The sequence below is a fragment of the Perna viridis genome, chromosome 2, assembly GCF_037379345.1.
Source record: "Perna viridis isolate PV_CMFRI_1.1 ecotype Kerala chromosome 2, ASM3737934v1, whole genome shotgun sequence".
In the NCBI taxonomy this organism is placed as follows: domain Eukaryota; kingdom Metazoa; phylum Mollusca; class Bivalvia; order Mytilida; family Mytilidae; genus Perna; species Perna viridis.
In genome coordinates, this window is record NC_142446.1 from 17216402 (window position 1) to 17242376 (window position 25975).

At 32.0% G+C, this 25975-nt stretch overlaps 1 protein-coding gene across 1 annotated transcript; it reads right to left on the reverse strand.

Moving 5' to 3' along the window:
- Positions 1-960: 960 nt before the first annotated feature.
- On the reverse strand, positions 961-24722 carry LOC148623860 (ADP-ribose glycohydrolase MACROD2-like). Its single transcript, XM_088566112.1, has 10 exons — positions 24397-24722; positions 20892-21026; positions 19714-19863; positions 18868-18963; positions 18406-18426; positions 13223-13326; positions 11282-11312; positions 7780-7859; positions 6238-6334; positions 961-4926 (listed from the first exon to the last, which is right to left on the reverse strand). Exons 1-10 carry the CDS (start codon positions 24632-24634, stop codon positions 4538-4540), a joined length of 1341 nt encoding a protein of 446 aa, XP_088422238.1. The 5' UTR covers positions 24635-24722; the 3' UTR covers positions 961-4537.
- Positions 24723-25975: the final 1253 nt, after the last annotated feature.

Genomic DNA, 25975 nt, shown 5'->3' on the forward strand with positions numbered 1-25975 from the left:
TAAAATTCAAACATTACTGAAGAAAAAAAATTAAAGTTGAAAGTTGATCTAGTATTAAGAAATCATGTATACTCTTACTCTATAACAAAATCAATGAGCAAACTGGGTAGGTTTAAAGAAACTAACAACTTAGTTTGGACTTAATTAAGCATCTTTGTGCTGTTATTCTTGTTTTCACTTGCATTTTGCTTGAATTAAAACTGTACTTGGAAAAACACAAATACCTTTCCTGTATTATCTCTTCTACTTTAAATAAAATGCTTCACTGCATAGGCACATGGGCACAGCTTCATACGGCTACAGAGGTCAAACCCTGAACAGTTAAGTATGGACATACCATTCAAGCTTGGTACAGCTCTGAATTTTGATGCCAGAAAAGAGTTTGACCTGAATCAAGGTGACCAATTATTCATAAATGGTTCCAGTTACAATCTCCAAAAGTAATCCCGGCCTTCATTTGGAGGTATGGCACCTAATGGTATAATTTGACAGAGATCTATTCACTTTCAGTCAAATTATTGTCTAGATATTATGAAAATGCATATTTCAGACCACTTTTTGGCCCCTAACAATCCCAGCCTTCCTTATAATATTTGTTTTAGCACCTTGCAGTAATATTTCATTAAGATCCATTCACTTATAGTCAAGTTATTGTTGGAACATCATAAAATTGCATGTTTCTGCCACCACCTTTTTACCCTTAGTTTCTACATGGTTCAAGTCAGAATCCTTTAAACCTATCTCAGCTTTCCTTTTGTAGTAGGACACCTTATGGTACTATTTCTTAGAGATCCATTCACTAAAAATCAATTGTCCTGATATCATCAAATGATATCTGGATGATGACAATGTCGACAGCATGATACAATTATACATCCAAAAATTTGTTGTGGTCGAATTAAAAGACTTTATGGAGATTTGCTAGGAGGAGATAGGCAGTATTAAATATGAAATCCAAAATATCTTAAATTATTTTATGTAACAAAATAGATATCTATAATTACACAATCACAATCTACAATGGAAACATGAGTCAATTGTATTTAAAACTCCATTACATTAAGTAGCAGTCTTTACAAAAATCAGACGGTAGGTGATTCATGCATGTCAAAACCCACCAGATTCACTTTTATTTCTTATTCAGAAACAGTTTACAATTAACATAACAAGCCTTAGTTTTTCAGAGGTTTGTTTCATTTTTGAAATAAAAATGATACAGATTGTACACTGTCCAAAGCTAGAGGGAGGTTTGAGCGCTCACAAACAAGTTTAACCCCACCGAATTCTTTATGTGCCAGTTCTAAGCTAGGAACCTGTAGTCCAATGGATGTCAGTCCCAAGCCAGGAACCTGTAGTCCAATGGATCTCAGTCCCAAGCCAAGAACCTGTAGTCAAGTGGTTGTCATTGTTTTTTTTTTTATGTTCCTTGTAATTTGTTTTACATTTTCTCTATAGATTAGGTTGATTTACCTCTTTTATGAATAGTTTCACTTCATTTATTTTGGGACTTTTTACAACTTGCTTAATGATATGGGTTTTACCCAACATTGAAGAGTGGTGACCTGTAGAAGTTCAATTGTTTGTATTTTGGTGGATGGCTGGTCCTCATCTCCTATTTTGATATGATGCAAGTTATTAAAAGTGCCAGTTGAAAGCATGATTCAACAAAAAACAGAACTGTATAAAGAAAGGACTATAATTATGTAAAATATTTTAACAAATGTAGATTAAACAAGACAAAAACATGTCTGGTCTTGTGTTACTGTGATGTATTTGTCAGGCCATAAGTGTCTTCTAATTGTATATAAATAGCTTCAAAGAGCTCTGTCAGCCCATAAGTGTATTCTTAGTAAGTATGTACATAGAGAGCTTTGCAGAGTGCAGCATTATACGACCATAGTATGTTGAACTCTGTTCAATTGGGCACAATATTAGTTTTTGACATACTTACTAGTAAGCATAGACTTGCAATGCATTATGGACACAACAATTGGTTTGGACAGAATATAACATAATATTTAAATTCAATAAAAAATGTTTGAAATCTGACCAAAAACATTTTAAAAAAATTTAGGGTGTAGCCCTTTTAGCCCCTTATCACTCAAAAAATCATAAGAGATTTCTGAAATATGATTGAAAATGTAGACAGGAATTTTCATAAGGAATCCAATAATAAAAAAACTTTGAAATTGGACTAGAAATAAAAAAAAGTTGATTTATGGGGTGTGCCCCCTATGACTCCTTAAAAACCATAATAGATATCTAAAATCTGATTGTATAACACAGACAGGGATTATCATAAGGAATCCAAAAACAAAAACAAAATTCTACATCGGACTAAAAATATAAAAGTTGATTATTTGGGGGCAAAGCCCAATTCTGTACCTCTTTAAATCCAAAGTGGTTAGAGATAAGCATACCACATAAAAAATGCTTAAAACAAAATTTCAAAAGAAACAGATTGACATCTGAATCATAAGAATCAGATCAACAATTAACTTTTCCTATCAATTCTACCGGTAACACATATTTTCCACCTTTTAGCCCCTAAAATGGGAATAGGCAAAACTTCCAAAAACTAAGAGGCCCCTCTGCCATGTACCTAGCAAAAATGTGTAAAAATTTCAAGAAGATAAGATAATTTTTACTCAAGTTATCGTAAATAAACTAAAGTGAACAGCAACACAAACAGGTTGATACCATTATACGACGAAAAAATTTTTTTTGTGGCATATAATAATTCAAGTTAAAAAACTACATTGTGGGTTACAAATTACCATGTGTAATGCCCTAATGACAACATATACAGCTAAAAAATTTCTAAGTTCAACATGCTAAAAATGTAGGGAAAATTATCAAACGTCTCTTTAACAGGAGGTGCACATCTTTATTAAGTATACGATCACTGTGCTAAGTTTTAATGATATCACCTAAATACCATTTGAGTTACAAATTACTCAATGTACATGTTGGTACCCCTAGGAGAGATGGACTAAGGGATAGGGTCGAGTGACTACTGGACTTGTTTTCACTGCTGCTGACACAGATAAAAAGCATCGATTGATTGGTGGGTTTTTCTGCACTGAGAATCACCTATATGGTTGGTAGTGTCTAAATTTGATAGGGATTGGTACTCAAATACTATATCATCAAGTACTTAACATGTTTACTGGGTTTCTTTGTTTAAAATGGTTTTACATGTAATTACCTGCAATACACACTAAAGTATAAGTTTATATCAATTTTAATTTCAGTTTGTACCCTTTGATCAATTAACAAATATTTAGGTAAAATTTATTCTTTTAGATTGATACCTGGCAAAATTAGAATTCTTTTTACAGCAGATAATTTAAACACTATTGCCAATCAATAGACTTTAAAAAATCTAATGTAACATCAAGCTGCCATTTTGAAAAAAATAAGGGGAAAAAATGTTACATAAAATAAATAAATTTACTGTTTTTAAGATTGAAATTCTGATTATATTTATTGCTGATTTTTGTTTTCAATTACAAAAAGGTGATGGAATTAAACATTGAAATACTATCTTCATTTCCAAAAAAAAAAAAAATTAATAATCAACTGAAATTACATGGTTTATGTCTCTCTTTTAATGACAATGCCAAAACATCCTGTAAAATGGCATCAGGGCTATAATTGAATATATTATAAACTGACCAAACATATGGTTTTCAACAATACACTCAAAATAGATACCTAGCAAATGTTTTTCTTTTTTTTTTGGCAAAAAGTTCGACAGTTGGCAATTTTTTAATTTGCTTGGAAAAAAGTTGGAATTGACAATTTACTGATTCTATTCTTTATCCCTGACTTAATCACAAATAGGAATGTTTTCTACGAGTAAACATTAATGGTGAGCAACATAGGGATAGGGAAAAGCTTTCAATGTTAATTGTTCTTAATTTAATCAAGAACATGTTTCATGACTTGAATAAAAGAATTTCTTGTTTTTTAGTTGTTAAATAAGCCACAGAACTATTTTTACCAAACTGGTAATTAGTATAAGTAATCATTTATTAAACTGTATTAAGCCTTGAAGCCAAAATGAAGCCACAAGCTGAACAACTTAAACCAACATCTACAATAATTGATTTGTACATTAATTTTGAAGGCATACTTTTTGTAAGTTTAATTCCAGTTTTAGTTGACATTAACTTACATGTATGTGATAGAGGTATAAACTAATGTAAGTACAGAATCCTTCAAAATTAACTTCAATGTCATCAATGCCTAATAGGCTTGAGAGGGAATATTAAAATAGCTTTATGCTAATACCTTACATGGTTTTTGACAGACAAAGGAAAGGATTGACACACAATATTTAAAAAACATATATGCCAAACTTAACAACAGGGCATAAATATACATGTTCCTGTAGTGGCCTTCTAAAATGGTTAATAGAATATTGTAGGAAAACTCATCCACAGGACGTTCCAATGGCTGCAATAGATTAAAGACATTCTTCATCAAATAATGGCAAAAAAATATCTGTAAGATAACAACTAAAACTTATCAACTACAACTTGGTTGCCTGTAGAACATCACTCCTTGTTACAGGTTTATTAGTTTCTGGTTGTAATGCATCCTTATCCTGAGACATTTCAACATCGCTTGTTTCAGTTTTCTTTTTTTCTTTATTGTCTGGATTAACACTGATGTCATTGCCCTTTTGTGATACCATGTCAGTGTCTTTCTCTGATACCATGTCTGATTCAGTAATAAAAGTTTCACGTTGTATTGCTTTAGAATGATTCACAGTACTATCAGTTTTCTCACTGTCTTCTTTCATTTCTTTACCTTCACTGCCCTTCTTCAGCTTTTTACTTTTTACTGAATCTTCAATTTCATCTTTGGTTTCATCCTTATTTTTCATGTTTGTATCTACTGTAGTCTCCTCAAAGCCATCTAAAATTATAATTGGTTAAAATGAATATTGATAATTTTTTATATTACATTTTCTGTGCATATCACTGAAATACACTAATCTCATTGGATAATCAGCTTTACACATGATGCTTTATGATTAAATGAAACTCATTTTTGAGTTATTTAAATAGGCCAAACCTATTTAGATGTAGTTCAAAAACTGTACAAGAAGATAGCCGGACAAGCCATGATCCATATATTTCTGAGTAAAATGATTAAAAGTAACTATCACCAATTTCCGTAATATTTAACAAAAATAAAAAATCCCTTAGCCCTGCACACCTTCATCATGTGTAGAAATATCCAGTAAAATATTTTAGATATAGTACAAAACCTGTATGAGGAGATAGCCGAACAAGCCATGATCCATATATTTCTGTGTAAAATTACAAAGTGCAACAATCACCAATTTCTGTAATATTACACAAAAATCAAAATTCTTTGGCCCTGCACATCTTCATCGCGTGTAGAAATATCCTGTAAAATATTTTAGATGTAGTTCAAGAACTGTACGAAGAGAATGGTGAACAAGCCATGATGTGTAATCCAGATGGATGGCACGATGGATAGACAGATGAAGGGACGGACAGGGTAAATTAATATGCCCCCCGACTGTTTGTCGCGGGGGCATAAAAATAATTCATCATACTTATATGTCTCTGTGACCAGGTTTTCCTCAAAAATTTGTTGCTACATATGTCTAGTAGATAGTGTAAAACATAACACTAAGGTGTAATTGTTTTTTACTTTAATCAACATATACTGATTGGATATGGATAAAACTGTGTTTAAATATAAATTTTCTCCTTTGATTTTGTTAAAACAAAGATTAAGCAAATTGTTTTAATTTAAAAAAAAATGTAATAATTTTGAGTTTATATATAGGAGTTAATTTCATTTTTCTAGTAGGTGCTACAGCGCTTTATGTACCCTCATCCTCTATGATCAATCAATGCTTTTACACACAGATGAAACATAAAAAATGAAACATTCAATTCTTATTTGATAGGTGAAATGCAAACAGATTTACACCTATGTATCATAATAAGGGCTTTGAAAGTAGTCTTCATCTATTCCACATACACATGTACCTGTATATCACTTTATTTAGGGGAATAGTGAGCAGTTTGATGATCTCATTTTTAATTCATATCTTTTATTGTAAATTCTGACATGAACAAACATTTAAAACAAATAGACATTTCCTTTTGTAAATAATTCATTCTATGTGGCCTAAAGTACTACTATACATATACTCCAGTAAACATGCATTTTATTTTGACAGATTACCATTGTTTTCAGGACTTATAGGGAAGTAAACCTGCATCAGTTCTTCATAGATATCAACATCTTTTTGTAAGAATAAACAAAAGATTACTCTGTTCACCTGAAATAGATCAAAACATCCATAGTCTTAAGACAGCATGTGGCTTCCTAAAAAAAACCGAGAAAATAACTACTATATACACCTAATCTCTGTACTAGTTAATCTGACAAAGCATCATTTAGTATGATTCATACCAAATTTCATCACATTTTGCTCAATGAAAGCTTCTAAATAAAACAGTCAATTCTTTGTAGGTACAAATGATGTAGAAAAAAGTCTTGTGGAGGAAAAGGTGGAGAAGACAAAATAACAATGACAGAAGTACTGACTTCATTCATGTTATACTATACACTTGATACAAGAGGAATATAAACACATTTATAAAAGTCTAATAAGTGCTGGTTTTCATTTTATTTTTTTTTGTTTTTTGTTTGTTTTTGCTGACATTGTTCAAAACCTTTTAACTGACCAAACCATCTTTAATAAAATGCTTCATAGAGCACAGCTAGATATGCCTGCAGTGGTTAAACCGTGGACGGACGGGACAAATATGGACACAAAATTCAAGCTTGAAACAGCTCTGAATTTTAATTGCGATTAAATATTTTACACATAATATATTAAAATAAAAATAAAAAAAGCTTACATAAATGAAAATTATAATCTGACAAAACTTGCTCATTGAAATTAAGATTAAACCACTTTTATATTAAATCAGTGCAATTTTAGGGCAACAATCAACTACAAAATAATAGCCCAGAAAAAAAACACACTTGACCCACTTTGGATCTCTTTTTAAAAAAAAGGCTCTTGTAGGGATATCAATTTAAAGCTGCTTCAATTTCATTTGATATCCACAAATAAAATGCATTCAATACATGAAATTGGTGTCGATTCATATATTGTCTTTCAAGACAAAAAGTCGGCCTAGATAACATTTGTATGCATGTAACTTCTGGTGACCTCTATCCACATATGTGCTGTAAGGGTCAATTCTGATTGTAAAAGTGTAAATCAACGGCAAGGAAGACCCGTTTCTTTGACGGTTTCAAGCCATAAAAGAAAAATGTTTGAACATAACACAATAATTCTTTTGTAATTTATGTACAGTGATATAATATGGCACAAATGTGGTCAGAAATTGTAATTATTTATTTGAAAACTAATCAAGAAATAGATGAAATGAAATGAAAACAAGACATGTGCTTACTTGTGTATACATTATTGCTATTCTTAACTAAAGTGAAAGTATTTTTTACCCAGAGAATGTCCTGTCGGCAATCTTCGAAAGTAATGGCGAAAAATAATAATACTAGAGCTATTGATCATCTTTGATTAAAAAAAATCATTGTTTTCACAATATTCTGTACAAATTATAGACATTTATTGCCTCAATTGCATTACTACAAACTTATTTCATTGAATCAGCAAAATTCAATTGATCAAAAATGAACAAATTTAGCAGCTAATCCCGCTTTAAAAGTTGATCTAACTTGACCACCTACTTTTGAACTAATTTCTTTATCTTCAAGCCATCTTCTAACAGTATCAATAGCTACTAGGGCAGCCTTTCCATTTGGATAACCTAAAAATAACAAGTGAAAGTAGTGCTTCAATGGCTAATTACACAGCCTATCATACACTTTCCATTTGGATAACCTAAAAATAACAAGTGAAGGTAGTGCTTCAATGGCTAATTAGACAGCCTATCATACACTTTCCATTTGGATAACCTAAAAATAACAAGTGAAGGTAGTGCTTCAATGGCTAATTAGACAGCCTATCATACACTTTCCATTTGGATAACCTAAAAATAACAAGTGAAGGTAGTGCTAATTAGACAGCCTATCATACACTTTCCATTTGGATAACCTAAAAATAACAAGTGAAGGTAGTGCTTCAATGGCTAATTAGACAGCCTATCATACACTTTCCATTTGGATAACCTAAAAATAACAAGTGAAGGTAGTGCTAATTAGACAGCCTATCATACACTTTCCATTTGGATAACCTAAAAATAACAAGTGAAGGTAGTGCTTCAATGGCTAATTAGACAGCCTATCATACACTTTCCATTTGGATAACCTAAAAATAACAAGTGAAGGTAGTGCTTCAATGGCTAATTAGACAGCCTATCATACACTTTCCATTTGGATAACCTAAAAATAACAAGTGAAGGTAGTGCTAATTAGACAGCCTATCATACACTTTCCATTTGGATAACCTAAAAATAACAAGTGAAGGTAGTGCTTCAATGGCTAATTAGACAGCCTATCATACACTTTCCATTTGGATAACCTAAAAATAACAAGTGAAGGTAGTGCTTCAATGGCTAATTAGACAGCCTATCATACACTTTCCATTTGGATAACCTAAAAATAACAAGTGAAGGTAGTGCTTCAATGGCTAATTAGACAGCCTATCATACACTTTCCATTTGGATAACTAAAAATAACAAGTGAAGGTAGTGCTTCAATGGCTAATTAGACAGCCTATCATACACTTTCCATTTGGATAACCTAAAAATAACAAGTGAAGGTAGTGCTAATTAGACAGCCTATCATACACTTTCCATTTGGATAACTAAAAATAACAAGTGAAGGTAGTGCTTCAATGGCTAATTAGACAGCCTATCATACACTTTCCATTTGGATAACCTAAAAATAACAAGTGAAGGTAGTGCTAATTAGACAGCCTATCATACACTTTCCATTTGGATAACCTAAAAATAACAAGTGAAGGTAGTGTTTCAATGGCTAATTAGACAGCCTATCATACACTTTCCATTTGGATAACCTAAAAATAACAAGTGAAGGTAGTGTTTCAATGGCTAATTAGACAGCCTATCATACACTTTCCATTTGGATAACCTAAAAATAACAAGTGAAGGTAGTGCTAATTAGACAGCCTATCATACACTTTCCATTTGGATAACCTAAAAATAACAAGTGAAGGTAGTGTTTCAATGGCTAATTAGACAGCCTATCATACACTTTCCATTTGGATAACCTAAAAATAACAAGTGAAGGTAGTGCTAATTAGACAGCCTATCATACACTTTCCATTTGGATAACCTAAAAATAACAAGTGAAGGTAGTGTTTCAATGGCTAATTAGACAGCCTATCATACACTTTCCATTTGGATAACCTAAAAATAACAAGTGAAGGTAGTGTTTCAATGGCTAATTAGACAGCCTATCATACACTTTCCATTTGGATAACCTAAAAATAACAAGTGAAGGTAGTGCTAATTAGACAGCCTATCATACACTTTCCATTTGGATAACTAAAAATAACAAGTGAAGGTAGTGCTTCAATGGCTAATTAGACAGCCTATCATACACTTTCCATTTGGATAACCTAAAAATAACAAGTGAAGGTAGTGCTAATTAGACAGCCTATCATACACTTTCCATTTGGATAACCTAAAAATAACAAGTGAAGGTAGTGCTTCAATGGCTAATTAGACAGCCTATCATACACTTTCCATTTGGATAACCTAAAAATAACAAGTGAAGGTAGTGCTAATTAGACAGCCTATCATACACTTTCCATTTGGATAACCTAAAAATAACAAGTGAAGGTAGTGTTTCAATGGCTAATTAGACAGCCTATCATACACTTTCCATTTGGATAACCTAAAAATAACAAGTGAAGGTAGTGTTTCAATGGCTAATTAGACAGCCTATCATACACTTTCCATTTGGATAACCTAAAAATAACAAGTGAAGGTAGTGCTAATTAGACAGCCTATCATACACTTTCCATTTGGATAACCTAAAAATAACAAGTGAAGGTAGTGTTTCAATGGCTAATTAGACAGCCTATCATACACTTTCCATTTGGATAACCTAAAAATAACAAGTGAAGGTAGTGCTAATTAGACAGCCTATCATACACTTTCCATTTGGATAACCTAAAAATAACAAGTGAAGGTAGTGTTTCAATGGCTAATTAGACAGCCTATCATACACTTTCCATTTGGATAACCTAAAAATAACAAGTGAAGGTAGTGTTTCAATGGCTAATTAGACAGCCTATCATACACTTTCCATTTGGATAACCTAAAAATAACAAGTGAAGGTAGTGCTTCAATGGCTAATTAGACAGCCTATCATACACTTTCAAATGATTAGTTATAAAATAAGTAACCCATTCAAAACTTTCAGCAGAATTAAGATTGATTTAGCAGATAGATTTTGCACATTTTCTTAGAAAATTGTTGTATTGACATACTTACAATCATATTAAACTAAAAGCTCCTTTGTGCCTGAATATTACTTGAACAAGACAAAATTAAATCTAAGAGACTTCCACCCAAACTTTTGTGTCATAGCTGGATATAGTGGCCTCCTGAATGACTTCTAAATCTGATATTGTCTGCAGAGGCTTGAAAACTGGCCAATTAGCAGATAAGTCTTCTATTGGAAGAACAGAAGTTATACCAGTTGAAAACGTCAACTTATTTAACATTCTTGTTGAGTTTGGTTAAGAATGGCAATGTTTCTTCAGATTCATGGCACAATGATAATTTTTAGCATAAATCTAAGAAGACCCTAGAGCAGCAAGAAATGTGCATTAACTGTAGAGGACAATGCTGTCAAGAATCATATGGTGAAGATTCAGAGAAGCTGAACTTTGAAAAAGTGACCTATTTGAGGTTTATTAGGCCACCTGCCTCTTTTTTTATCAAATAGAACAGAAAGTGGATTGTTAAAAGAAATCCACCCATATATAATTCCTACCAAGTTTGGTAAAATCAGTCAGTGGTTTACAAGTAGTTTAACATGAATGTTGAAAGCTAATAGATGACAACTGATGTTGTTGAAAAGCAAAATAATGATAGAAGTTAAAAATTGGTCACTAATTTTGAGAAAATTCAGACTTAATGTTGCAACAATGTTACTCGGAGACCAGTATATACCAACTGTCCATACTGATATATTCAAGTGGAAAAGCATAAAATAACAGAAAAGTAACCATATAAATAAGTCGTAGAATACATACCATATATGCCTGTTGATATACAAGGAAATGCCTAACAAAATAAAAAGTAGCCTATAAAATTTTTCAATGCAAAAATCCAAGTAAGAATGTGCTCTGATACTGTGTTAGGTCAAGTAAACATAAATGGTACATTCTAATCCAACCTTCACAAAAAAATATGGGGGAGGTGGAAGGAATTTGTTTTTTTGTTTCTTACCAGATATTTGCTTGCCTAATTTTAGCTACATGTATTTGAAATATAGATATGTTCTAAATTCACAGCCACATCAGTTGTAAAGAAGAAACATTGTTTTATTCACCAAGAAATGAAAGATTTGTGTGATATAGTATCTCAATACTAGAAACTGATGTGAAAAATCCTTATTTTGAAATTCACAACCAATTTTTTTTTTATTTTTGTCAATTTTTTAGGGGTGGGAGGAAATGAGAACCTACTAATTAATTTTATTTGGCCTAATTGCTAGAAATAAGCTTCTCTATGTAGTATATTTATCCATTTTAAAAATAAATTTTATAATTCTCTTGGTGATATGGTTACCACTAGCATAATCAAACATTTATACAATACTTAGCTAATGTCTAAAACTGATTTTTTTAGTTATTGCTAAGTTTAAATTTGAATTACTCACATAAGGATAACAATTCAATTAATCCAAAAGTGTTAGTACATGAAATCAGAAGTTTCAAATAAGATGAGACTGTGCAAAATGGAAATACTTAAGCTTAATAAACATCTTCATTAAAATCCATGGAACAGTTTGGAGGAGTTGTAGAAACAAATTGGATCCCACCTAGAACCTATCTGAGTTAATAGCAAAGCTCATGTTACACTGAATTCATTCATTTTATTGCTACTAATCATTCACCAAAGCTTAATTTGTAATTTGTAAAAAAATAGAGACGTTATGCAGGCAACAAACCCAAATCATTAATTTTTTACTGTCCCCTCCAATGAAAGTCATCCCCCTTGACCAATTTCTGTGAACATCAATCCAATCCAAAATTTGATTGATACTAACCATTCGCCAAAGTTTGAAGGAAATTAGTAAAAAAAATAGAGGTGCTATCCAGTCAACAACAAGTTAAGATGGACGAACAGACAAATGGATGGTTAAAGAAAACATTATTCCCCCAACCTCATTCCATGGGGTATATCCTTTTCAATCTAGCTTGAATCCTAAGTCAAAAGCGTTAAAAACATTTGAACTCTGGAACATCTCGATTTTATTTTTCACAATAACCCATATTCTATTTGATAATTTACATTAATGTAAACAAAAAATATTGGACTGAAAAAAATTAATGCTTATAAATGTCATTGTCAATGTTATTGTATACATAAGGTATGTATAAGGTCAAAATACTCAGTTGCTGAAATGTAATAAAAGATCTCTGTCACTCTTTTATGATTAATTGAAATTAAGCATAAATTCCTGACAGAATGTACACATCTCTATGGGAATTTAACACACCATTGAGTTTCATTACAATCCTGCAATTCATTAAGGAGGAGTAACGGACAATGCATCAGACCCAACATTTGCTGAAAAACACCTTAGTCTAACAGCCATCATTTCTACAAATTTTGCCCAAAAATAAATTCCTCACAATATGCTCTTCCCAATATGGTTATTAAAATACCACCAAGTTTCGTAACAAACCAGCAAGCAGTTGAGGAGGTGTTGCTGGCAACGCATCAGACCAAATACTGCTGAAAAACGCATTAAGTCCATCAGCCATCATACAAACTTAAATTCCAGACAGTATGTACATATCCATGCTGTTATATTACATCTAACATTCCACAACGGTTCATAACAATGCTGCAAGCTGCTTAGAAAATAGTTGTAGACAGATGGACAGAAAGAGGGTGAAACCTATATATCTCCCAGAAACTTCGTATGTGATGAGTATAAGATGGAAACAATATCATGTACCTACAACAGAAGTAAGGCCATTCTCCTTTACAAGCTTCAGACAGTTACTATAGGCATTTTTTAAAAGTTGTCTATCCTCACCAATAGGACCAACTGTATGGATAACATCTGTAAAAAAAATTCATCACTGATATGGAAATACTCTACAGTTTTTTATCTGTTAGTGAACACTAGTTCTTTAAATATTTTTTGCTCACTACCAGAAAGAATATGATATTTAACTCATCTGGGATATTTTTTCTTTGAAATCTTATAAACAAAGCAAAATAAACATTTCAACAGTCTTATTTATATCAGTATGTTACTCACCTTAAACAATCTCATCTGCAATTGTTTTCATGAGAAAAGTAAGAAATGTTGTATCAATACAGTAGTCCCTCTCTTATGTGGCCACCCATACTGCAATCCAAAAGTGGCCACATAAGAGAGGTGGCCTATCTTGAGAGATTAGGCCAATTTCAACATTTCATTGAATTTGTTTATCTGCTTCTGTTATATGTACATTGTTATTTACATGTAATCGTACACAAGTTATCAAGAGTTTTATTTCATATTTGTTATGTATAATGTATTTTTAAAGCAAAGTATTGAATAAAGTTTTGTTGATTTATGTATATGTATACCATATTTTTCAGACTAAAAATCTATTTTTCTTCCAGCAAGTTAACACTTAAGACATTTGTTGTATAGGCCTTTGAATTTTCAAACCCATTGTTTTCCCAAACTGAGCTTACGTAGTAAATTATTTGATTACATTAATTCATCATTTAGGGGTAAAATGCAACAATAATAGCTGTCAATCAAACCGGCAATCAATTGACAAAGATAATTGATCCAAACTGCTATCAATTTTTTGAATGAATATGACTATCTTTTATAAAATCTATGCCTATCAGAATACACAACTTTAAAACCTTCAGAATTTATAAAAAAAATTATAAAAGAACCTTGACAGGAAAAAACAAATGATGAGATCATGCATTCCCAAGTCATTGGTCCTTATGCAAATTTATGCCCACCTTCATAATATATATGTAGTGTATGTTGTAGCACCATGTGGCCATATTTTTCATCCCGTTCATTTTGGAGAGTACTTTTTAGAAGACTTTTTAAGGCATTTTTTTTTAAAACTGCCATCTCCTTTGAATTACTGATATTAAGTTGCATGTTCAAACAAATATATAACAATAAGTAAAATAGAGATATATTTAAATGACATATTGTCACAACCCATGGACACTGTCACTAGCCATCCAGGAATTTTAGAGTTGTATTTGCAAAAAACTGTATTTCGACTCTCTATGTTCCATTTTAGTAACAGTGGCCATGTTTTTTCATCAATCAAAAATCCAAAAGGTCACTGTGTAGGATATCCTACATCAACTGGATTGCATTCTTTAGATTACTGCTATAACCTTGGTTCCCTTGATTACTCTCTCATTGAATTCTGCATAGTAGTTTCTGATGAGAAGATTTTTTTTGAAGTAATAACATCAAAAACAGCAAAAAACATAAACTAAAGGCTCAAGAGAGTCTGAATCGCTCACCTGGTTAAACATTTGCTTATTTGAAAAACTTGAGGAATGAGACAGGCTAAGTTAAAATCAACTAAATTGTCAAATGCAAGAAATGCTTTTCATAGTATTTTCAAGACCTGAACCAGAATTTTGCTAAAGGCAACATTTTTTGAATTTTTTTCAAAAACCTGTCTTATGACCCCGAAGTTCCATTTTTAGTATAGGGAGCCATATCTATTCACGGATTAAAAATCACAACAGTCATTTTGAGCACAATACACTAAACTGTTATGCTTATTTTCATTCAATGATTGTAAATGGTTTTAGAGAAGAAAATTTTCAAAGTTGTACATGTGAAAAAAAAACAACAAAAAAAACTGTTTCAGGGGTCGTAACTCCTACATTAGCCAATGAATAGTTTTGAAAATTTCGGCATAAGTCCTTTTCATGATGCTCAACAATTTTACCCAAGCCAGAAATTTGCTAAAGGCAACAGTTTATGAGTTATTTGCAAAAAACTGCCATCTGACCCCTATGTTCTATTTTTAGTAATGGCGGCCATGTTTTTTCTTGAATCAACAATCCCAACATTCAATTTGTGTGGGATACCCTAAGAAACATAAATGCCAACTTTCATTGAATTCTGTGCAATGGATTTTGAGAAGATTTTCAAAGTTGCACATGCGAAAAATGCAAAAAAAACTGTTAAAGGGGCCGTAACTCCTATATCAGTTTACCAATCATTTTGAAAATTTGGGCACAGATCTGTCTCATGATGCTGAACAATATTACCCTGCAAGATTTGCTAAAGGCAACGGTTTTTGAGTTATTTGCAAAAAACTGCAATCTGACCCCAATGTTCTATTTTTAGTAACAGTGGCCATGTTTTTTCATGGATCAAAAATCCTAACATTCATTTTGTACAGAGCACCCTAAGAAACAATCATGCCAAGTTTAAAACCTGTCAGTCCAGTAGTTTCAGAGGAGAAATTTTTTTAAATTTGTCCACCACGACGATGACGGACACCAAGTGATGACATAAGTTCACTTGGCCTTTGGCCAGGTGAGCTAAAAAGGACACTAACTCCAACATGGTTCAGCAGTTCTTTACCAAAATTACATCAGAAATAGATCTAATCATGCTAAACACTTTTACCCAGTCAGACTTTGGTTAAACATAACAGTTTTGGAGACATATGCAAAAAACTACTGTCTGACCCCTAAGTCCTATTTTTAGTAATGGCAGCCATGTTTTTTCACCAATCAAAAATCCAAACAGTCATTTTGTTAAGGATACCCTAAAAACAAAAACACCAACTTTCATTTAATTCTGTATTGTAGTTTCTGAGGAGAAGATTTTTTAAAGTCATAACATCAGAAACACCAAAAAACATAAAAAGGGACAGTAACTCCAACATGGGTCAACAGATCTTCACCAAAATTACATCACAAATAGACCTCGTCATGCGGAACACTTTACCCCATGTCAGTTACGGTTAAACCTAAAGGTTTTGGAGATACATGTATATGCAAAAATCTGCTTTCTGACCCCTATGTTCTATTTTTAGTGACGGCCGCCATGATTTTTTTCAGAGATCACAAAAATCAAAACCATAATTTTGTGCAGGATACTCTAAAAAACAATCATATTAAGTGATGGCTATAGCTCACGTCCTATATCTAGGTGAGCTAAAAACAAGAGGCTCCTTAGAGCCTGAATTGCCCACCTGGTTAAATTTTGCCTTTCAAGGGCAATAAATTTAACAAGAAATTGTCCAACAATTTTGATTCAAGAAGGTTTTGGTAGTACTTATCAAAAGGATCATTTCAGCAACTGAAAGTTTTTTTTTTATCTAAAACTCTTTTTAAGATATTGGCTGAAGCTGAAAAAAAAATATCTTTTTTTCACCTTTCTGGGGCAATAAACTCTTACAAGGAGTTGTCTGACAACTTTTATCCATGGAGACTCTTCTAGACCTTATAATGAGAATCAATTCAGCAACTGAAAGAATTTCACTAAACATAATGATTATGAAGATAAATGCGAAAAACTACTGTCTGACACCTATGTTCTATTCTAAGTAACGGTGGCCATGTTTTTGACAGATAAAAAATCCCCACATCAGGAACATTCATACCAAATTGGGTTCCAATTTGTCAAGTAGTGTCAGAGGAGAAGATTTTTTTTAAAGAAATAACATTAAAAATAACAAGAAAATGTTGAAGAAGGGCAATAACTCCAAAATGAAAATTTGACCACAGACAGGTTTCATCATGCTGAACACTTTTATGCGATGTCAGAATTGGGCTAATATGCAAAAACTGCTGTCTAACCCTATGTTCTATTTTTGTAATGGCGGCCATGTTTTTTGACAGACCACATCAGTTCTTTGCAAGATACCCAAAGGAACGTTCATACCAAGTTGGGTTCCTGTCATAGATGTTAACACTCCTGTTTTTTGCAGGCGTCTCCTGTAATTTTACTTTTTGACCCGCAAAACAAGTCTCCCATGTGGGAGGCATGAATTTCCTGGTATCAAGAATTCCTAAAAAAAAACCTCCTGTAATTGAATTTATCAATTTTTTTATCATTTATTGTCTGCCATTCTTTTCTTTATGTCAACAACCGTGTGTGTTGTGAAAGCACTTTATCGTCGAAAAGCTTGGAACAGCTAGTCGATATACAAGTCTCTCTAGAATTATCTTTGTTCATATCGACAAATAGCATGATTTAAAATTATGAATGGATAGTTACATCAAGAAATGATTGACTTTTGTGGCTGATCATTTTACTGACTTGGTGAAAAAAAAATTTCCCTGACAATAAAATTGCTGAGAAATTTTAATGTAAAAGGAGTAAATGCATCCAAATCATAAATCAGCCTATCGTACAAAGTCTTGAGGCTACAGACATACAGTGATTGAAAACTGAAAACAGAATCCATTCAGTATTTTATGTGATGAAAGCAATGGAAGGGGTGCAATAAACTGCTCTGCAACTCTTGATCACATTTTTAAAGAAGGAAGCAAGTCCATCAAAACCAGATTCATTTACACGCCAGTGTTGAAAACTGGAACAGGGCAAAATCAATATTATGCCATACCAAGAATCACTGCTGTGAACTACATGTATAATTCATATTGTTGATTCATTTGTATATATCATGTATTTATGGTATTAAAGAAATATTTGAAATCCTCTGTTTTATTTAATTTATAACATAACAAGTTTGGTTCCAGCTAGTCAAGTAGTGTCAAAGGACAAGATTTTTCAAAGAAATAACATCAAAAATAGGAAAAAAATGTTGAAAAAGGGCAATAACTCCAACATGGCTTATCAGATTAACAAAAAAATTGATCACAGATAGATCTCATCATGCTGAACACTTTTACCCAGTCAGAATTGGGCTTAACCTAATGGTTTTGGAAATATATGCAAAAAACTATTATGTGACCCCTATGTTTCATATATAGTGGCTATGGTTTTTGGCAAAAAAAATTCTCACATCAGTTCTTTGCAGTTCCCAAGGAACATTCATGTTAAGTTTGGTTCCAGTTGGTCAAATGGTATTAGAGTTTATACTATTTATAGTGAAAAAGGGCTAATACCTGACAAGTAAATAAAAGATATATGCAAGTTACTATAATGTTAACACTTAGAAACACTTACGTTTAGCTGGTAGTTTGTAGCCTGAAAAGCCAAACAAAAATCAAAAGAATGTTTGTACCCTATCCAGGAAATTAGCATCAGAAATTATGTGTATGTTTTGCAATACATATGATACAAACAAATTTTGAGTGAACTCAGAGTGATGCACCGACTTGAAACACATGAAAACATTTAGTTTGATTATTTCCTTTTTCAAAGCTTCCAAATCTATCTTGCTTCGTGCTTATCCACGTATAACATTCAAACTTATATAAAGTTTCTTCAAAATATATTGAAAGGATAAGCTTAGAACATATCACACTATTCAGTGAAATTATCTTTCTATTCGGCTACCTTATTCCTTGCATATTAACATGCAATGATTAACTGTTCCAAATATCTGCAGGGACTTAATAATAATTTTGAGAGTGTTTTAAGCTTTTGGTTATAAAACAACCCAGGCAGTCTGCTTGGAGAACTTACCTCCAGTTATCTTAGCATTGCCAGTTTTACAACCTCTCAATGTAGAACACTCTTCAACTAACTTCCTTCCAGCTGCTCTATGAATTGCTCCATCCACTGAAAAACCAATAATAATCTATTAAATGAGGATCTATACAAACCTGTTCATGTGAAACATTCATAAAGAAACAGTGTAAGCAAGCAAGGGATATCACCCTTCCATTAAGACTCACCAAAGTTGGTTTATCCCATTTACAGTCATTTGACAATAGTCATCATAAAAAAATATGTATATACACGTATACCATTAGATGTGATACCTATCTTTCCTGTAAAGTTTAGCTGAAATCCATTGAGTAGTTTAGGCAGAGTTGTCCTTAAAAGATGTAAATTAATCAAAAACTTTGATGTTGGGATTTCTCCTTTAAGATTACTCAAACAATAATAATCTTCCTTCAAGCACAGCTATATTTGGCACCTACCCATCCTTTCAAGTTTCATCAAATTTCAGGAGAGGTTGTGCTTACAAAAGATGTGGACAGACAGATAAGAAGAAATTGAGGTGATTCTGAATAACCTTTGAACTCTATTTGGATGGGCTTTATTTACAATAATGTACAGTTTGTATTTTGTAATTTATTCGGTGATTAAACAAAAACTGTATGTCTGTAAATTATTTTTTTTCATATAAAAACACTATACAGAATAAGTAAATACAATTACAAAACAAACCATGAACAATTGTGAACCTTAAAATGGTCATTTTGTGCTACAATACTAAGTATTCAACATACAATTATTTAATAGTAACACATGTAATCTAAAGATGAACTTATTTAAACACTTGTATAAAGCATCATAACTGACCTCCACCTCCACCTAATAAAGACTCATTAGCTGCATTCACAATGGCATCAATTTCTAATGTAGTAATGTCACCTCTCCATAGTGATACTTTTTTGTTCAAGTCTGGCCTATGCTCTTTAAACACATCCTTTGCTAAACTAGATCTCTTTGCTGCAACACAATCAAATATGTTGTGTATTAAAGGGCAAGTTAATGCCTGACTGAGAGGAAAGTTACACATACAGTGTAACTCATCCAACAAAAGAAGGCTTTATAGGGAAAGTTGTCACTGATTAACAGCTTTGCTCACACTAAAAAAAAAAAGATTAGGGGATTTTATACATTGATCTACCCCAAAGAGCTTTAGATAAAGGACACTACACAGACTCCATGAAGTAAATCTCATATTCTGACCTACTCTTAGAGATCAATGGGAAGAAAAAAAATCATACTACAAATGCAATGAGTTATCATTCTGTGTCATTACTTTCCCTTTCATCTGTGGCAACATCCCTTAAACACCTGTGTATAAAGTTTTCATATTATAACTCATATGTATGTACATTATGCTAGACCTTGTCGATACTTTTTATACCATGCTATTTTTCTTACAATTAGGCTTCTGAAACTAGGCTATGTACTAAAAGAATAGAGTCATCACTAAAAAAGTTTTATGGTTGACATCATGAATTCATGGATTGTTATGATATATCTATCTGCACAATGAGAACCCATATTGTTCACTGTGTCATAGTTTCCATTTCCTTTTTTTTGTCTACCCCTGATGTGACATTTTAAGAGCAACTTGGTAGTTGTTTCTAGATCAACAAATGGGCACTAACCCTATCTGTGCACCTGGTCCATACTCCAAGTTTTTAGTGGAGTCTGGGTTGCTCATTTATTTTTTGTTTCTTTGTATGTGTTAGTTTGGTTATTTCATGTTCAGTTGTGTAAGTGTCGATTTTCACTGTCTAGTCATAATCGTTGGGCTATATTCTTTCGATTACCATTCAAATCCATGTTTCATACTTGTCTCAATCCCAGTCAACATACCTCAACTTCGTAAACCCTGTAAATTGTATTACATTTTGTACAATAGATCTCAGACTCTCAAACTATGATTACCTAAAAATTAAATTTAAAGCAAGGCCAACAGCATTATCTGTAAAATCCTTAGTAGTATTGTCCTTCATTCTCACCTGATTTTATTAAAAGGGATTCTTTCCTTTCCTGAAAATAATCATCCCAAGCAGTCACATCATCTAATGTGTTGAATGTAGTGCCACATTTATAAATCCTTCTTTTCTCTTCAATTGTCATATTTAAATATTTTTCTGAAAATTAAAAAGTATGAAAGATCACAATAAAATAAAAGGAAAAGTCACAAGTTTAAAATAAAAAGCTGGTGACATTTCCATGTTCTCTTATCGATTTTAGTGACATTAACCCTTGTATGAGACAGGTTCAACTGAAATTCATGTAGATCTGAGTTACAAAAGCCAAACTTTTCTTTTCACAAAATTCAAAATGCATAAACAATCTTGTGAACTTGTCAGCATGAAACTGAATGTGAATTAATATCAATGATATGTTTTAAGTACAAATTCCTCCATCCCTCATTGGCAAAGCCTAAAATCATATAAATATATGGTCTCTGCGTGTGAAATTGGTCACAAATAAAAAGCATGCTTGTACAGCTCATGCTGATTTATTTCTGATAATTTGCATATGTTGAAAACACAGTAATGCGGCAGAATTACTTTATGTCCATACCAGGGAAAATTTTAGAATTAAGCAGGTTCAACACTTATTTTTTATTCTCACCAAGTCTTTTTACATCAATTTACTTATTCCTTTTTTTACCTGTAATATTTTAACCCTAAAAACACATGTCATAATGCACTGAACTTTCCCCACTGTTCATTTGCAAACTTACTTAAGGTAATGTGGTCAAAAAGTCATGCAACTGTTCTGCCCAGTGAACTTTTGTTTTTTCGACAATATGCTAAAGAGCTTTGTACCACCATGTTATGGTGAACTATGCATTTATTGAAATATATTTCTTGCTTACAATTTGTTAAAAAAAAACTACCAGTAATTATTTCTCACAAATTAACAAATATAAAGAAACAGATTTTGCAATCTTTTCTAAGAGAGCTCAACACATGATGTAAACTCATAAGATGCAACCTAGAACCATTAATTTAGTATTTTGGTGAATGGAAAATGAAATTTGTTAAATGGGTGCCTATGATTTGTTATATAGAGTGTTCCTAAGGTCAAAAATGGTAAGAGAGCAAAGCCCTTAAATATAAAGAAATCATACTGACACTTGAAAAACTTCTGTCAAGGCAAAACATTACATCAGGATATACTGAAGCCTCAAAAATTGTCAATATTGCTGCCTATAAAAAATATTTCAAAAATGGAACAACTGGGACATTTTCAAAAAAGCTACTTCCATCATGATCATGATAAAAGCCAGCTTTCTATGCCAAAACTGAACTGTTTGATCATTAATTTTACAAAAATCTGGAATGTCTGTGCCAGTTCCACTTGAAAAAAATATCCTAATCAAACTCAAAAAAATGATAAATGGCATGAAGTCTGCTTATGAAATTAGTCCATTATGCTTTGCTCACAGTTAAGGCAAATTTTCGTTTTTGGTGTGACATCACACCTTAATTTGATTGGTCAATTAAAGTGACCAGCAGCCATTCAGAACTACCAAGTCGATCTGCCAATATAGAATAATCCATATTTTTTCAATCCTAAATATCTTCAAACTAGAAACCAATATTTAAAATGTGTTGGATTATTGGTTAAAAAAATCGTTTAAAAGAAGAAATTTTATCAATTAAAAAGATAGGTGCTAGAGATCTGGACATCTGGGCACTTTGGTATCTAGGAGGTGTAGCGTGGTGAAGCTTCATAGGTGCCCTTGGTTAGCATACTTAGATACCCAAAAGCTAATTAAAAATTTGTAGTAGCTATCGAAGGCCATTTTGTATTACAAAGGGCATTGTGACTAGTCAATCTCGAAAAAAAATCTATAAAGGACAAGAAGGATTCAGGGCCAGAAAATTGAGTATGCAGACAGACTTAATTAAAATGAAAAAAAAAACTCATTTTTTTTTTACATTTGTCTTTTATTTTCATATAGCAATTATGCTGAGAGACTGGTTAACTTTTTTAAAACTTTAAAAATCTAAAAAATACATATAAAACGAGTAATTTGTCATTAATTGGAAGATACAATTAATCAAACTTGTCTTTTTTTCACAACGAGTTCCCTTTCTATGATTTAAAAATAGTTTATGAAATTTTTATTTATATGTGACAATTGTCCTTTCTGTATTTAGATCTGTACTTTTGAGAAAACCATAAAATCAACCAAATCAATCCTTATCAAGAATGGTAAATCTTGCAAAGTGTCAATTTCATACACAATATATACAAGTTTTATCTCAAAAGTGCAAAAACCAATGAAAAACTAAGGCTTGTTATGTAATCAGTTACTGTTTCTGAACAAGAAATAAAACAGAGTTTGGTGGGTTTTTGACATGCATGAATCACTTCCTGTCTGATTTTCATTAAGAAAAATATGAAATAATAACATGTTAACTACATGTAATATTTACATGCATGAACATGTTAATAATTCAGTCAATTTATTGATATCAATAAATGATTTATCAACATGTTACTGAATATTTATTAACATGTAACTAATTCATCTATTTATTGATACACTCCCGAAGAAAGCATTAATGGTTGGTATTATCAACTTGGTTCTGCATACTTATGGCCAAAAAAAGCATCAATATCTGGACTTTGAAAATGCGATTGAGAACCAAACCTGTCTTGGAAAATATTCACTAGTTTCAATGATTAAATACAAATCTAATCATAGCTTTCCAAGATAGGATTGGCCAGAACAGTCTGCAGTATAGCATCCAGATGTTTACGAAAATTACGTCATCAATATTACCCATAATTCTTGGGTACTTAAAAATTGCAAAACGATAATGAAACAAAAAGAATCAATAATAAAAAAGAATTGAAACGAAAAATTCGAAAAAATAAATCAGAATGAAATAAAAACAAAATTAAAAGATACAAACCAAAACAGAATGAAACAAAACTAAATGAAATAAAAAGAAATCTTTCAAGGCGTTAAGCAGTTAATAATGTTTACTTATGCCAGAAAATTCAACGCAAAACATTTCAGACCATAACAACCCAGAATTCCTTATGAATGCAGGCAGACATTTCGGACTATGACAATTAGGATAATGCTTTAGGACTATTTAAAACTGTATATCATTAACAAAATTTCCATATTGGAAGGTTATAACTATAGTATATCAAATCAGAGCTCACAAAAATAATCAAAGGTGCTTTTAATTTATGTTTCTTCGGGAGCGTTTATTGTTGAAAGGTTTCACCTTCCTCATATTATCAATAAATCATTTATGCACTTGTTGATATATATATATTTATAAACATGTTGTTAAATATTTATTGATATCAATATATGGGGAATAAATTCCATAACAGCTTGCCATAGGCAACATTCTAGACTTTTACAATGCTTGAGCCAAAATATCCTAAAAATCTTTCGGGAAGGAACCCAACAAAAGCGGTAGGTAGGGAAGCAGGAAACAGACATTTATTATTTTTGGCCTGCATAAAAAATATTACCTTTCTCCTCAGCTATTCTTGTGCTATACTTTTGACGCGTTACATGCGTATTTTCAGCTGAGATCTTTCTTTCCATAATATAATTCTTTTTAAGAACAAGCGACGCTGTAAAACCAAATCTCTTGAGGTAAATTTCCGAAACTACAAAGGATAAAGAATAACAGCTTGACTTCAAATACTTCTGTAAATGTAAAAGTTTCTTAGAACCAGAAAGTAGGGAAGATGATAGAAGTTTCATTACTAATCAGCATTATTAAGGAATTTCAAATCGCACACTTTCGGAGAGGATCAACTTTCTTTTTTACCGGAAATGTCTACGCGAGAGTAAAATAAGTATGGTAACGGGTTGGTACATACCGAAATGTGTAACCTATACACGTACCCGTACCCAAATAAATAAATAAGTTTCATTTAGAGTTTGCATGAAATACATAATAATAAACAAAAGCTCTATTGCGCTTTTGACCGACCCAAATACTCTAATTCCGATTTCTTCATTATTAAGTGATATTTCCAGCTGATAATTTGTACACATTTACCACGTGATATGGTGTCTAGGCTTGAATCAAAGATTTTTAGAAAAGATTTCGAAAGTTTGTTTTTCATTCGATTTCAGTTTTCAAAAGTACCGAAAATTCCTGTACCCAAAATAAAAATCCTCTATTTTTGTTATCTGAACAATTTGTACACATTTACCACGTGATATGGTGTCTAGGCTTGAATCAAAGATTTTTAGAAAAGATTTCGAAAGTTTGTTTTTCATTCGATTTCAGTTTTCAAAAGTACCGAAAATTCCTGTACCCAAAATAAAAATCCTCTATTTTTGTCATCTGAACAATTTAATCCATGTTTGATATTAGACCATCATAATATTATTAAAATATTAATCGAAGATAAATTAAAATCGTACAAGACTCTGTTTACAGGGGCGTAGCTCCCTATACGCAAAAACGCACTTGCGTACACATTGAAAAACCAGCAAAAAATAAAAAGAACGTCTTTTGCTGTAGAATACCAGCCTAAGAGTAATCAAGGGAATCAAGGTTATAGCGGTAATCAAAAGAATGTAATCCAGGGACAAAGACCAGACATGGAAAACCTACATACACAACAAAGAGCATAAAGTAACTAAAATCATAAATACAAAGTAACAAAAGCAAATGAGCAACTCAGACTCCACTAAAAACTGTGGACCAGGTGCACCGGTAGGGTAAGCGTCCTCCTAAGGCAGTACCCTTTGAATCTGAATACTAATTCATCTAGGTTGGATTGTTCTTTCTTTGACATAAATTTTTTTTTTCTTCTATCCCAATAATTTCCATACCTGTTATATTCTCATATGTAATGTCATCCAATATTAAATCCGCTTACGTTTCTTGATTTACTTTCCTTAAGTTATATACTGCACATAGTTCAAAATGGCAAAAAAGAAAAATGACGGGTTTTCTCCACTTTATCCTAAAATATATAGTCTGAATTTTTGAGTGACGGTGAAAAGTACAATTCACCATTATAATTTACCTACCATATATGGATCAATCTAATAAAAATGCAATGTATGTTAACCCTATTCCATTAA

What these genes read in the sequence shown, in the direction of transcription:
- LOC148623860 (XM_088566112.1), bottom strand. Translation starts at nt 24,634, where the DNA reads ATGAAACTTCTATCATCTTCCCTACTTTCTGGTTCTAAGAAACTTTTA. An exon ending in ATCCCTTTTAATAAAATCAG is followed by an intron (nt 19,864 to 20,891) that starts GTGAGAATGAAG and finishes ATTGTGTTGCAG; the next exon opens with CAAAGAGATCTAGTTTAGCA. An exon ending in CTACAAACTACCAGCTAAAC is followed by an intron (nt 13,327 to 18,405) that starts GTAAGTGTTTCT and finishes TTTTTTTTACAG; the next exon opens with ATGTTATCCATACAGTTGGT.